Source organism: Achroia grisella, unplaced genomic scaffold, assembly GCF_030625045.1.
Source record: "Achroia grisella isolate CSIRO2021 unplaced genomic scaffold, CSIRO_AGI_Agris_v1 utg515, whole genome shotgun sequence".
In the NCBI taxonomy this organism is placed as follows: domain Eukaryota; kingdom Metazoa; phylum Arthropoda; class Insecta; order Lepidoptera; family Pyralidae; genus Achroia; species Achroia grisella.
Window position 1 is genome coordinate 3,744,079 of NW_026712908.1, and position 15,850 is coordinate 3,759,928.

The following is a 15,850-nucleotide window of genomic DNA, read 5'->3' on the forward strand; positions in this document are numbered from 1 at the left end:
CTGATATTTTTTTTGTGAATACATAGAAAACACCCAGATGAAACATAGTAAAATTATACTCAATGTTTGTAGGAATTGAACCGCCTTACGGTCACCGGTACCATCGGAAGCAAGGCGGTTCGAAACCATTGACCAACATACTGTATTTAAAAAATTGTATGATTGAATTAATAACATATTATGTAATACTTTAAATTAAGCTAATATTACTTACGATTGAAGTGGTATGTATAAATAAGTTTTTACGGTTTCATAAAAATCTTGGTTTAAAGGGATATTTGTTGTTAATTAAAATAAAACAAGTCGTTTTCTCAAAATAAATATTATTTCAACATTCCGTATAGCCTAATTAATGTACAAGTATAGGCGGCGCGACAACGAATAAAATAATATTTACAGAGATTTTATACAAACTAAAATATACGAATTGCACAGCCCACTGTATGGGTTGTTACAAATATGATATATAATCGTAACCCTCCCAGCACAAGTCATTTACTAATTATATACCAACCATTAAAAACAACACGCTTACTCCACAACTTGATTGTTACAACATGGAAGTTATAAAACTGTACAGTAAATTGGGCTAATAATGCAAACAAATAGAGACCATCAAAATCCCAACAAGGGACTTGATATAAATCTATATATATAGTACAACACAAGTATAATTATATTAAAATATTTCGCTAAAATAGACTATTAGGACTATAATCGTAACAAAGAAGTCACAGTAAGCTTAAATAGTCATGCCACGTCACCAAGATATGGAGTAAGTTTACTTAAAACCAAATTATATATAAGAACAACAATTATGAATATATTGAACATCACAAAGGAATTACAGACAAACATTACAACAATAGTTTTAATGTCATCCGAACGAACAGTGAAATTAACAACGACCAATCCTCACCTCCCTGGGCAGTTCCAACATTTTCATTTTATACAAAAACAATTTAAGAATATCTTTGGTTCACCAACTAGCCTACTTTAAGCTAACGTTATCCGGGTCTAGATCGCTAGCGTCAACTAAGCTTCGGGGTCCTAAAACTATTCAACGACCGAACATTTTTTGAGCGTCGGAACCCGCCGGTATGGTGATTTACAGTAACTAGTGAATAATTCTCAATTGAAGATTTAGATCTGATACATATTTTTTAAAAAATAAATAATTATTTACAAATTCCGAACACAACAATTTGCTAGAGTGAAGATCATGGGTGCCGTGAGGACTTCTGTAGACGTGCGCGGTGCGGACAGGTGACAGACATAGACAGGTGACAGGTGTCGGTCGACAGAGGACAGGCCGCGATCAGATGGCCAGTGCGGCCGAGCGTTTGTCTCTGTTCTTGGCGCGTGCCACGGTGCGAGCTTTGCAGTTTGCGTTGTTTTGTAGGTGCTGCAATATAATAAATACAATATTAGGACAATTACAGGTTATAGAGGAAACAATATATGAAGGGTATCAATGGGTGTTACAACAGGCGCTGAAAGTGTCAAGGTTTTGTCTGAAAGTTTCCTCGTGTTAGAGTTGTAGTTCACGCGATAGAGATGGCAGCAAGATTTTATCAGTCTAGCGCCGAGCATGACCTTTTTTCTCCTCTAATGGTGTTAACCACAGCTGGCTTTCACGAACACGCGAGAGTAGATGGTAATACAAACCTGCGGAAGGACTTATGGAGCGGCTGAAGGTCAATTCTCGTTAGACGGGGATTGAATCTCGGCTCGGGCCGTCGTAATGTGACCCCGTATAAATTGGACAGGGAGCGACCGAGGCGTGTACTGCGGGGTACGTACCCGCTGCAGCCTAGTGAGCTTGGCGTGCGGCGGCGGCGCGGTGAGGGCGGGCGGCAGTGCGAGCGAGCGTGTGCTGCGAGGTACGTACCCGCTGCAGCCTGGTGAGCTTGGCGTGCGGCGGCGGCGCGGTGAGGGCGGGCGGCAGTGCGAGCGAGCGTGTGCTGCGAGGTACGTACCCGCTGCAGCCTGGTGAGCTTGGCGTGCGGCGGCGGCGCGGTGAGGGCGGGCGGCAGTGCGAGCGAGCGTGTGCTGCGAGGTACGTACCCGCTGCAGCCTGGTGAGCTTGGCGTGCGGCGGCGGCGCGGTGAGGGCGGGCGGCAGTGCGAGCGAGCGTGTGCTGCGAGGTACGTACCCGCTGCAGCCTGGTGAGCTTGGCGTGCGGCGGCGGCGCGGTGAGGGCGGGCGGCAGTGCGAGCGCGGCGCGGAGGGCGTGTGAGTGCGGCGCGAGCGCGCGCAGGCCGGCGCCGAGCGCGGCCGCGAGCGCGGCGTACGCGGCGCGCGGGCCCCACCCCGAGGCGTGCACGCTCTCTCCGCCGCCGACGCACACCTCCACCGTCGGCGACCAGCGCTCCTGATATTCGTTACAAATTCAATTAAACGGACCTTGCGTTATGGCTACTAGAGAAATGATATAAACGAGCGAACGAGAAATTGAACCCGCAATCATCGGAAGTAAAGCAGCGCGCTAAATCTAGCGGTTTACACTCGACCGCCGGAACTGCCAAACTTTTGACACACGCGAGTAATATATCTGTATTGTTAGTCCTTCGAGCCGGATAAAATAACAATGTGTAGAAATGAAATATTATTATTTCGTTTTTATAGATTGTTATTGCAGGGTTATCTCCGTTCGAGTTAAACTTAGCGGAAGACAATTTACAATCCGCTTGGATCAATTTTATCTAATTCAATACATAAATATAATCAAAGAACAATATATTGACTAAAATTGAAATTGAATTAATATGATACCTCAAAGTACTTCAGCACATCACGGAACGTAGCCCTTTGTAGTTTGCGGTCTCTCTTAGCGCGGTATTTATGCGAATCACGCGCCAACTGTTCCAGCCTGGGCAGCAGCTCCTCGACATCCTCATCCTCCACTTCTTCCTCCTCATCGGCACCAGTGATATGCTCGTGTGCGATTGCCAGTGCACCACCGGCGGCGAGCCGGACCTAGTACCACATGCATCTCGTAAACACATGTTCTAATATATATGCTGAATTATTTTTCTTATAATAATAATGCGGTGTCAAAAGAATGCAAGAATTGGTGTACCGTGGAGACGGGGAGCACTGACCTCGAGGCTGCAGGCCTCCAGCAGCTCCGCGAGCCTGGTGAAGGAGGGCGGCTGGTCCCGCAGCAGCGCGTCGGCGTGCGGCGCGGGCACCAGCGTCAGCAGCAGCGCCCAGCCGTCCAGCGCGGCCGCGTGCCACTGCCCTTCCTCCACCACCGCGCCTGACACTTTCACGCTCCCGTCGCCCTGACGAGTATCATTATTACTTAGCGGCACATACACCATCGTTGCTCAACCATTTTTATGTCGAGAGTGCCGCTTGAGAAACGATGCCATAAACAATGGCTGACATAATAATTATGACGTTTTCTCCTCCACCACGACACAAATATTATTAAATATTATTATTAGACAGGGCTAGCGGAAATATTTCAAATCAAATATAATTTATTCATGTCGGACATTTTAGCTGCTTACGAAAGTCGTGTTTTTTGAAATGTTATTATATTTGTTGACTAAAAAACTAATATAACAAATTATGGAGTCATTGCTTCGCTCACCTTTAGATAGCTGCCGGAGAATATTGTCTCATACATCCGCATGACCTCCAATATCTCAGTGAGATCCTCCTCCAGTAGATAGCAAAGCACCGCGAGAGATGAGCAACACTAGAAATGATATTTGTTATGTCAGTGTAGGGTTACAGCTTCGGTGGTCAAGCGATTTAGCACATCGCCTCACTTCCAATAGTCGTCGATTCGATCCCTCGCAGATACAGTTGGATTCATGAGTGTGATTCTTTGTATATTGCAGTAACCATCACCAATATACATGAATAGAACCATGTAAATCACATTATAATAGGAGACACATGATACCACTCATGTTCCACCACTTTCTATCCTGTAATTTTACTGGCTAATCTACTCTACAACCGAAACATAGCTTACTAAGCAAGCCGCTTGGCTGCTAAAGGTGAGACAGATGACATAGACGTTTTTTTACAGCCTATCTCTGATAAATATTTTACAATAACAGATGACAATACACATTTATAATAATAATTTTAATTAACTCGCGCAAATTTGTCTCCATCCCACTTACTTGACATTTTGCATTATATATCGCCCAATTTACATAATATCTTTTTTTAGCGCGTGTTATTCTGACGTATAAAGCTTCATTAAAATCCGTTTAGTAGTTTTTGCGGTAAAGAGTAACAAATATCCATCTATCCATACTCACAAAATTTCCTTTTTTAATATTAATAATATGTTAGATGGTCAAAAAATAAGTAGGAGAGCTTGAAGATAGAAATAGTTTCAGAGGAGGTTCCTCCCGCGTACACTTAGAGATTTTCTACTAAAGAAAGACTTCAGCATGGGGTTTTCCCAGAAGGGATTTTATAATAAGGTTTCTTAAGGGACGGCAACATGCGCGAGATACCCCTGGTGTTTCAGGTGTCCATAGGCTACAGTAACAGTTTACCAACAGATGGACCGTATGCTTGTTGGCCACCTATGTGGTATAAAAAAAATAGTTACCTCAGTGCGAGTATCGAGCGAAGCAGACTTGTCTACGGCGGTAGCGGCGAGTGCCGGGCGTACTTCGCGTATATACTCCTCTGTTCCCTCATCACCAATCTGTATAATAAAATTATTATAATCAGGACTACGGTAGTCTAGCTGCTTCGTAAGATTTTGTTTAGAAATTTCGTACGAAAAGAAAGAAACATTATTTATTATTTATTGTCAATAGAAACAAAGACGAGTGGCAGCGTGTTTTTACATTCAACCTTCTCGCTCAGTTGTCGCCCGTCGTTGTGGCAGGGGAAGCGGCTGATTGTAACCACAATATTCAGATTTTGCCAAACTTAGCGAAAACACCACTACATATCCTTTGTGGTTGTAGCCCACTCATGCATAAACGAAATATCTCCTTTGTAAAGTTTACACTCTTTCCCGAGGAGATAAAAACCATCGCTCCTAAGAATATCCTTCAATTCTTGTCCCTGACGGGTCTAGGTAGTTTAACTTTGAAAAAGGGCGAGCACAATAGATCTATGTAGGTCGCAGTGCTGTGCTACAGATGCTACAAACATCTGACAATAGCCCAAACAACCCAATAAAAAAAAAAGAAAAGAAAGAAACAGTATTTATTAGTTATTATCAATAGAAACAAAGACAAAAAATCATAAATAATAAAAAAAAGTTAAGAAAAAGAAAACACCGCTTTATTCCCGATGATGTTTTTCGTTCAGTACAAATATTTGTTTTCATGAGCTCTTGTGTAGATGGCGCTGTGAATTTTACAGGTTGTTATTATAAATTAATAGGAGACAAAAGCATTTCTTGATATAGAAAATGTCAGACCTATATTCCATTATGGTTCTTCTGAAAGTCTCCTTAAATAGTTCCTGCAGCTTTTACAGTAACCATATATATTTATAGTTTAAAGTAAATTAGGTTTTATTGCCTAAATCTATATTGTTATTTTGTTGAACTGTAGCATTTAGAATGTGTTTTGTGAATCAATAAATCTAAACATTGGCTACATAACTATTTACTATGGTGTATGTTTATTACCTATTTGTAGCAATTTTAATACAATCTTATAAAAAGATTTGTGTGCTATTTTTAATTCTGTTACAAAAAGTCATCTATACAAACTCATAGCAAAAAGCTAGAGGTTTGACCTTGAGCAGTTAGCTACATCAGTCATGTTTCATATAAGAAAATATACTAATTGCTTGGTCCATATGATTACCTTGAAATTTTTGCACATTGTTAGTTTTTTTAATGTTCTTACAGGTATGTTTTATTATATTGAATGAAAATAAGACCAACACAATAATAAAATCTATTTACAATAATTAGTTCCCATGAAGGCGGATTTTGTCTATTTTAGACAAATGCGCTTTTTATCAAAAACAGACTTTAAAATAATAGAATTTAAAGTACCGAAAACACATAGTGTTGATTTCATATGTAATTATAGATATATTTGATTAAATATAATCAATTTGTATAAAAATAGGAAAGATATTAGTAAAGTGTATAGAGGGTGACCTGCGGAACCAAGAGGGGCGCGGCGCTCGAGGCTTTGCAGATAACTGCACAAGATCAAATTTCTAACTTCTTGCCAAGAGTCTATATAGATGATTTTGTGATAGGTACAATTTAAAATATCACAGTAGTTTTATAAAATGTGTAAAAATTGCCTACAATAACGTAATATAATTTACTATAAGCCGAAAATGCTGTACTTTCTGATGAGTTATTAAGGTAACACGTTAAACGCCATTGTAAAAATGACAAAAATACTTTTTTGTATGAAAAAAAATTCTTTTAAGACATCGGTAAACATTACAACGTTTTTATTTTTTAATTTGGGATTGAAATTTTCCAGGAAAATAAAGAAAATTCATTTCGATCACCAGTGACGTTGCTGTGGGACAAAAAACACATTTTCTATTCGCGTGCGCCGCGAGGTCATTCTAGTACGTAAATGTATGAATAAATCACGCGCCGGCGCTCAACACATCTCTAAAGTGAGCTAACGGGTCACCTACGAGGCGCAAAGATCCAGACATTATGAGGTCACCGGTAACCTACCGGTGTTAAGAGTGTGATGAGACGGTGGTCTGACCTGTAGAGCCAACAGCGGCGCTATGGCGGCGGCGGCGCGTCGCTCTGCGTCGCGTCCGCGGCGGACGGCGCGCGCCACGTGGTCTGCGAGCGTGGCGCGGTGGTTGGCCAGCAGGCCCGCCACGTACCGCCGCTGGAGCACCCCGCGGAGGCTCACCAGAGCCGCCGCACGGGCCGCGTTTGACCGCGCACTCAACGCATCGATCGTCTCCAGCACCTTCTCTTCCAACTTCTCTTGGATTTCATTCTCTGGAAATTAAATCAGATCATTGGTATGGAGTTGAGTGTGTTATTGCATGAATGTTGAATGATGAAGTTGCGTGCTGTTGTGAATGATATTCTAAAAAAATAAGGGTTGTAACAATAACACTAATCATATTTACGACAGCATTTCTATTCATCATCAGGAGCAAGAGCCGACTAGAGGCATAAATAATATCACCAGTAAAAAGTAATACTCAATATTTTCAAATAATCTCAATAAATTCCTATACCAAGTCGCTTGGCCAACATGGCAAAAACAGGTTCGTAGACAGAGATACATACATATGTAGTATGTTATTTTATAGATAATTGATATCCTACATCAATCATTTTATTCCTTTACTACAATACTTTTATTTCTAAATATAGCATTGATAAGTAGCGTTACAAGCCTTATAAGTAACATGACCTTGATAAGTCAATAATATTAAATAGTTCAATACCATTTAGAGTTTGTGCCCAAATGGCTACGTGGACAATCATTTGAATTTCAAACTCAGAGCCCACTTGGTGCGACGGCGTTCATAATATTTTGTATGTTGTATGAGAGATGTTTGAATAGTATAATCGACCTTCTAATGTATTACAAATATTTACATTACATATTGCGTCGGCAGAGTTATGTGGCCGCCTATCACCGAAATTATATCACATCCGTTAAATGTATTACCTCAGCGATTATGTAGTTTATTTACTATCTCGCTTGATATAATTGTATTGTTTTGGTGTTTTAATTAACAAAAAGTGTCGTGACTTAGTAGTACTCCCGACGTACACCAAAGAGGTCGTGTTTTCATATTTATTTAAAATGGCAGAATAAAAATACACTTTTTTTGTATAATTAATATGTCTTACTAACATTCTGATGAAAGAAACTTCGAATATAAAACCAAAAATTAATCAAAGAGATGGCGATAGATTTGCAAAATAGTTCATAGAGAGGCACACACCAACAAAATTACTATATATTACTTTGATAACATAACAACTTATTTTTTTTATTATTCGATGTTCAAACACATATTTTGATGTTTTCGATTTGTCATTTGATGTGATGTATAAACAGAAAAAAAATGTCCTCGTTTTGTTTTTGTAGTTTGTGCATTGAATGAGCGTGAGTGTTTTATTAAATCAGTACCGAGTCATTTTGAACAGTTTATTTATAGATAAGTATATTATATTTATTATGACAAGAATAAAATTTCGCGTGGGAAGCGCAACTTCTAGATATTTTTGAATAGTCAGTAGGCAAATTATATTCCTAAATAAAAACATTGTTATGACTATTCAAAAGTGCTTCAATTAAGTTTATTTGAATAAATTATATTCTATTCCTAGGTAATTTTAATTAATTAACTGCTCACTAGATGGCAGTATTCGAAATGTTAAATGGCGCTAAAAATATGTTTTCACATTTAGTGATAATAATGTATAGAATTAGTAAACAAACCTTATCATACCTATTCAACCTAGTTTCGACTGAAACTCTTAATAGTTTTATAGTTGTTCCGCAGGTAAGTATTGATGAATAATATTGACATTTAATTGCTTCTTAATAAATCATATAATAAAAGCAAAAATAAAACAGTGGACTTATTAATAAAAAGTTTTTAGATGAAGGATAGACTGTGGATGTCTTTGTGATACAATCAGTTTTTATAGAAAATTTTACTAATTTCTGTATAGCCGTATAGTCATGCTTTTCACGACTAAACAAACTGCTAACTAAGAAGCTAAGAAACATACACTTTAGCAAATATAATATTAGTAGGTACAAATTTACCGATCTTACATCATATATCTAAACAAAGTATTACAATAATAAAACTTTCTATTTTGTGTCAGTCATATAAAACAAACTACATAACTGTAATAAAAAATTTATTACTCTATTTAAAATTAATAGTTTAAATAGAGTATTTAAATTTGAGTGGGTTATTATATTTATGATTTGACCAAGTACATATTATCTAGGTTTTAGTACCAATCATTTCATTTAATGATATATTAATTAGTTTTCATTGTCTCACTCACTTAGTATAAGATAAGGAATTGTTATTATAATTATGTTTACTCAATAGATTATTCAGTTCTTAAGAAAATATAGTTTAAATTAATAATTATTAGTACAGTTGTTATTCATATCAAAAAGTTTATAGAATTACGACTTCTAAACGTTTTCCAGTTTATATAAAAATGTTTCCTGTCATATATATGCTTACAATGAATTTTAGGAATATATGCAACGATAATGTTAATATATATAATATTATAAACGCGAAAGTTTGCGAGTATGGATGTTTGTTACTCTTTCACACAAAAAGTACTGGACGGATTTTGATGAAAGTTTACAGTAATATAGCTTATACATCTGAATAACATAGGCTACAAATAACAAGCGGGCGAAGCCGCGGACACAGCTAGTATAGTTATATATGATACAACTAACAGATAAATCTGCAACTACGTACTTGTGTTGCGACAAAATTATCGATAAAATAGTTGACGTGCACAATTCCACCTGCAATATGCTTGAAATGGCGTCAATTTTAACGACTCGACACGTGTGTTACGTGTAAACAAGTGTAAATAATTACTGTAGATATATGTATTTATAATCATTATATTCGCAGTATGGCTTTGGTAGATTGGAAAGAAAAATATTTAGTAGCTGTTGCAAGTTTAACAGAATGAATTATTACAACAAAATGAAAAATAAAAGAAACATTACAATGGAACTAGAAGCTGATCTGAGGATTAAACTTAGTATAGTTTTGTTTTACTTTAATTGTGTCTTCCCTTGCATTTTGTCAATTATTAGAAACCAATTTGACAATACAATAAAAAGTTGGATTACAAAAATTACATAATTTATATGTATTTATGATTTGATATATTGTCTAGCTTTTAGTACTAATTATTAAATAAATTATAAATATAATTAATCAGCTTTCATTATCAAATAACAGTCAGTAAAAGATAAGAAATATATATATATATACAGGCTTTGACGGTTCACCTATATTTATAAGTATATTAAAAATATTTTGTTCAAAAATTGTATTAGATTTAGCAGTTTAGGTGTGGAAGTATAACAACACAAAAGTATATAAACACTTGCAGCTTAATAATATTAAATTAAGATACAGCACCTACATTTATATTTATCAACACCTTACAGAATTAGATTGCGATATTCCAAACATATGTTACTTCACATAACAAATATAGTTTCAGCTCTTCTGATATCAAAAATGGTATAAAATGTAAAGCAGGAAATAAGTGATTGTCTCGGAAAAACCAGTTACAATCAATAAACCAGTTTTGATAACTGACATTGAACTATACCTATTAGTCTAAAACAATTCACGTATTAAATTCAACCCTATATTGCAATACTTATTGTCCAAAGTTAATCATATAGGACATTTGCCTACTTATGCACTCCATAATTTTTTAATACTATCCTTAATCACGACATATTTACATGTCTCATGTCTTATTTACATATGTTTCATAATGGTTAGGGTAGCTTTTGTTGGATCATACATCTTTGTACTACATTTACAAATATTTATATATAAATACTAGCTAACCCGGCAAACATTGTTTTGCCATAAAATAAAATAAAAAATTTAGGTGTGGACTACCCCTAACATTTAGGGGGATGAAAAATAGATGTTGGCCGATTCTCAAACCTACTTAATACGCTCCCAAAATGTCATGAGAATCGGTCAAGCCGTTTCGGAGGAGTATGGGAACGAAAACTGTGACATGAGAATTTTATTTTAGATAACAAAATTTAGTTAGGATAGTTAGTACTTATTTACTAACTATACTAATATATTTGAGATTTTTTCCCTAGTGTGCTCTTAGGATATCTGATGATGATAATGCACCACACAACAACAACAGAATGCATACATTTTTTAATCAGCACATTTAGTGCATAAAAACTTGATAAATATTTTTATTAAATCATTGTTGTAGAAGATAATTTCTACATATAAATGTAGGCCTAATTCTGAGTTTCAAACTAGTACAAACAATATGACAGGAGCCAGTTCAAAAAAAAGGCATATAATTAAGATAAAACTACTAGTACTGTGTGTATTTATTTGTAAATTTAATCAAAAGTTATCTGTACAAAAAAAAACAGATAATCCTTTTCTTAGTACTTGTTCACTTTTTACTGCTATCTCCATAAGATATGTAATATTGTCTATTAAATATGTCAAGTGCAGAAACATAGATTAATATTCAAGGTTATTTATAGACAAACACTAACACTAATCTAATGATCTAAAAAATCACAAGTTACACATACCTGCTTCGTCATGGTTGCTCTTTAAGTCAGATGTGCCTGATGTTTCTGAGATGTTGTCTATGGTCATATCATCCTCATCAGAGGAATAAGGCTGCTCTGTTCTTCTGTGCTCTATAATAAAAAAATACAGAAATTTACAAATAACGTTTTGAATATAAGCAGTGAAGAAATTATTAAGAGTAGATGTTATAATTGAAGAAAATAAAAAAAAATCTCTTCCTTGGCATGAATCCAAGGGTTTCATTATTTAAAGCCATTGCTTTTGGAACAATAAAACATAATTTTCAGACCATTCAAGAGCTGTAGTAACAAGCTAAGTTGTAGTTTGTAAATACAATTGTGAAATGGTCTATAAATAATTGCAAAACTGTAGAATTTAATTTGTTCGAAATGAGAATCAGTAGCGAGTGTGTTACATAAGAGCATGGCCAACATGACCGTTGTGCAATAGTCAGGTTGGTTCAGGATTACAATCTATGTTAAAATTAAAAAGAAATGTGTTTTGCTGCTGTTTATTTAATAAAAATTACATTTTACACATTTTATATATTTTAGGTAATATGCTGTAGTCTGTTCTTTTTGAAGTTGTAATATTCATATAAACTATTAATTTAATATTAATATTAAGCCTTTATTTTGTAAATGACTCATAAGATTTATAATTGGCATAGCAATATGTTATCTCAACACTGTATTATTTTAATAAATTGTTTTTGAAACAAATATTAAAACCATTTTTTGTTTTCATAACGTGTTGCGTTATGAAAACAACAAATATCATAACCTCAAGGTCAAACAAAGCAGATTGTTTTGTAAATGCTGTATCAACAATAATCATTTTTGATTCGTTTAAATGCCACAACAAGTATAATGATTAGGCTAAAAGTCATTACACAAAGTAATCATAATGTTAGTGTGGGGATTTCACAATGATAAAATCTCGTAATGCTTTCGAGAAATATGATTGCGACACATGGCGCCCAAAGAATAGGTCGGACTTCCTACGTTACAAAGAACAGAGGAAACATATGGAAGTCAGTTTCTGAGTTGGCACGAGTACTTAAAAACAATTAACGAGCAATGAATAACGATATACGTGGATATGTCAAACAAACATTACTGGTCGCGGAAAGTCAGTGACCACAAGGTCGGCGCGTGATCTCATTCTTGGCAAATTCCAGGTGCGCGCAATAGTTAATCAAGGAACTAAATCATTTACACAATACACAGAAACACTCACCGAATTTTCCTTTTCTTTTCCCTTTCGGCATTGTGTTGTTTTTCGTGGTGCAATGCACGCAACTTACAATAAGCAAAAATCTAAAATTAATATAATTCACTATGTATTTTTCTACGTTTGTCACTTAATCAAGATGGAGAAAAGTTCAATATATCAGTTCTTATAGTGTGATTTGGGCACCGGATGCAACATAAAACTAAAATTTCAGAAAAACTTTTTAACATGTTTAAGCGCGTAACATGCACACTCAACTCCGCTTTGCGCAATGCGCTGTCATCTATATGGTGAATGGAGGGGTTATATACGCCATTTTGAATTACAATGTTGCCATTTCAAAAATAACATATATTACGATAATTTACGATTTAAAGCACTTTACATTGAGGTTTTATTTTTGTCTTATGTAAGTGAGATGAAGTGCGATCAATAATATGGTATTCTAATGTGTTTATTCCGTAGGTTCTTTATTAATAGAAAAGTATGGCATTTGTTGGATAATTGAAAAAATAAAATGACGCAAAGAAATTATATTCTATATTTTACTTAGGACAGAAAAATATTACTAAATCACGTATGTACATGTATTCTATAGTAAAACTTTTATTTGGCTTTGGAGACGACAACAATAATATTGTATTTTAAAGAGTACATTGCATGATAAAGAAAACAACTGACTGTGCATTCCGATAGAGACCGCCATTGTATTATATAATTATAACCAACATCGAGCAAGTAATCACTACGTTAATGCTGACGATCGGCAAAAAAATATGTAAAATACATTTGAAAAAATTTTTTAATTAAATATATAAATAAGTCTTACTATTTCAACCTGGACGAATACCGTGAAGTGTTTGTTTGTTTCTTACGGATTTTATCTTTTTTTGGTACCTTAAAGATTCTATACGATAAGAATGGATAAAACTTGCACAATTAAAAAATAATAATTTAGTGTCCTATCATGACGGTACTTTACTATTAACATCGGTTTTTTATTTATAATAACTACATAAAGTTTGGAATTTCTTTTTAAACAATATTTCACAAGTTCATCTAACTTGTGAAATATTTTTTAAATTAATAATTATTGTGACGATGATTATTTTCCATACTATATTTTAGCTTATATAACTATTAACTACTTTTTAGTACATGTTTGTTTTTCAATTAATAGTAGGCATTCAGTCAGACTCACCTTAACTTCTGTGTTTATTTTAGTGAAAATCAGGACGAGTTAACTAAATTAAGAGTCGTACATATTCGTCCATAAAAAAATAATCGCTACATTTAGATATAGGTACCATTTGAGTGATAGGTACTTACAACTCTATCGGAGGGGTAAGTTGGGGATTGCATGGAGCAGAACTCTGACAAAAGTTGTTGTTATTGTTGTATAATTGGGATATATTATTTATTATGTATATATGAAACATAATTGTGAAATCTATATGTTGTTTAATTTCAATATCTATGGATAGCTGCAGTAGGTATATACTCGTATGTATATGAATGTATCCATACCATAAAGTATACGGCAAAATTTCTAACAATTATCGTGATTTAATAAATACTAAATACATACATTTAACTACTTAGTTACCTGAGTAACTCTTACTAAACCCTACCTCAAGAATAGAAGTGATAACTCTTCTATTTTTTTAAATAAAAAGATATTTCAATGCTTATAACTCATATATTCAGTTAATTCTCATTATCAATATACAAATACATTCCTTTATTAGATTTAATTATTTTAGTTGCATCGATATTATGTATTTCAAAACATTACACAAAAATATAATAATAAATGTCTACCATTACGAGGAACCAAATTTTACATATAGGATGACGTTACATATATTTTGATCAACATTTACAGGGTAAAATATAAATATGAACCCTATTCTCTAATTATCATATTGTTGTAAGATCTTGGCATCCCTTTTCATTTTTATTAAAATTTCTATAAAAGGCACAATCATAACAGATTAATCGAAATCGGTTTTATTGCAGCTTATTTAGTAGTCATATTGATAAAAGATATGCCAAGATTGTTTATTATTACTATATTACACATATGCCACGTGAAGAAAGAAATGAAACACTACTTGAACATAAATAAGTCAAAGAATATATCGTACTGTCACTCAAAAGAATAAAATATATATTGTACATAACACGAATGTAACACATCTCCCCATGCTAGTGGATGAATTTTTTTGTTCCTGGGGTCTTTCATCCCTCATCGATTTCCTGTGATCTTTCCATTTCCCTTTCATTTCTTTAGAGCCGGATAATTTTCCAAATTTAAACTCTGCACATTGCACAGTCACCATTGGAGGTATACCTAGAAAGATTAATCTAGAAGCATTCCTGTTCAGCGTAGGTGATCCACGCATTCCCTCCTCTTCTCTGCCGTTGATGTACCAGCGAATTTCCGCATTCGGTGCTCCCCGGCAGTAAGCCTGCATCTCCTGTCCCTCTTCGAACTCTTCGCCCAATCCTTCAAGCAGAGGTCTTCTGTGTTCGTGCCCGTGCACTTGCATATATGCAGAACGAGTATTGAACTTGTACGGTGGCACGTCTCTTTCGATGTCACATCTGTAGAACCCTGTGGCATCTTCTGTCAATGCGCCAAGCCTGAGCCTGCAGGCTGTCGGGCCGCAGGTCATCAGTTCCACTCTTCCTACTCCCAGTACGGGGAATGAGCGTGTGCTCGGCGCTGCACCGGGTTTGTATCGAAAGAACTCGTTGACGCCTTTGAACCAGTTTAGAAGAGTGAAGTTTGCGTCGTAGCGGCATTCTATTTCCACTTCAGATTGACCGGGTGGTACCAGTTCCGGTACGATTAGTTCAGTAATGTCAAAGGAGCGGGCGCGGGCTCCAGTGACGGTGATAGCGAGAAGGGCGAGCGCGAGCATGATGCTGTCATGCGTGCACGCGCCGCACTGCGCGCCGACTCCCGAACTCCCGAACTCCCGACTAGTGGCGGCCTAACGCGATCTTAATTAAACAGTTTATTAAACTCCAACACTTAACTGCCGAGTGGATCCCTCTTTTTTGTCACGAATTTTGTCGCTTTTAATTAATAGACAAATTGTTAATGCTAGGGGTTGTTAACAATTCCGGTAATTATTCAAGGGTGGCCCAGCTACACTCGTTTCAAAAAAAAATTATAATTAAATTAGACAAGTCACACAGGATACGTATCTACATATATCTTACATGTATAAAATACATCAAATTGCATTATTTCACTTTTTATATTAGAACTAGAAGTGTGCTAACTGCATGGGAAAGCTTTCGCCTGCTAGCTTACAAACTTGGTATT

General features: G+C 35.7%; 2 protein-coding genes across 2 annotated transcripts; both read right to left on the minus strand.

The window, feature by feature from the left end:
* Positions 1–312: 312 nt before the first annotated feature.
* LOC131846960 (interferon-related developmental regulator 2) lies at positions 313–12,809 on the minus strand. The gene is made up of 9 exons (XM_059196376.1): positions 12,520–12,809; positions 11,280–11,390; positions 6,690–6,937; positions 4,586–4,684; positions 3,602–3,709; positions 3,105–3,287; positions 2,776–2,979; positions 2,156–2,374; positions 313–1,405 (listed from the first exon to the last, which is right to left on the minus strand). Exons 1-9 carry the CDS (start codon positions 12,548–12,550, stop codon positions 1,319–1,321), a joined length of 1,290 nt encoding a protein of 429 aa, XP_059052359.1. The 5' UTR covers positions 12,551–12,809; the 3' UTR covers positions 313–1,318.
* A 1,821-nt stretch (positions 12,810–14,630) lies between these two features.
* On the minus strand, positions 14,631–15,489 carry LOC131847082 (uncharacterized). The gene has a single exon (XM_059196540.1). It carries the CDS (start codon positions 15,438–15,440, stop codon positions 14,667–14,669), a length of 774 nt encoding a protein of 257 aa, XP_059052523.1. The 5' UTR covers positions 15,441–15,489; the 3' UTR covers positions 14,631–14,666.
* Between the last annotated feature and the right edge of the window lie 361 nt (positions 15,490–15,850).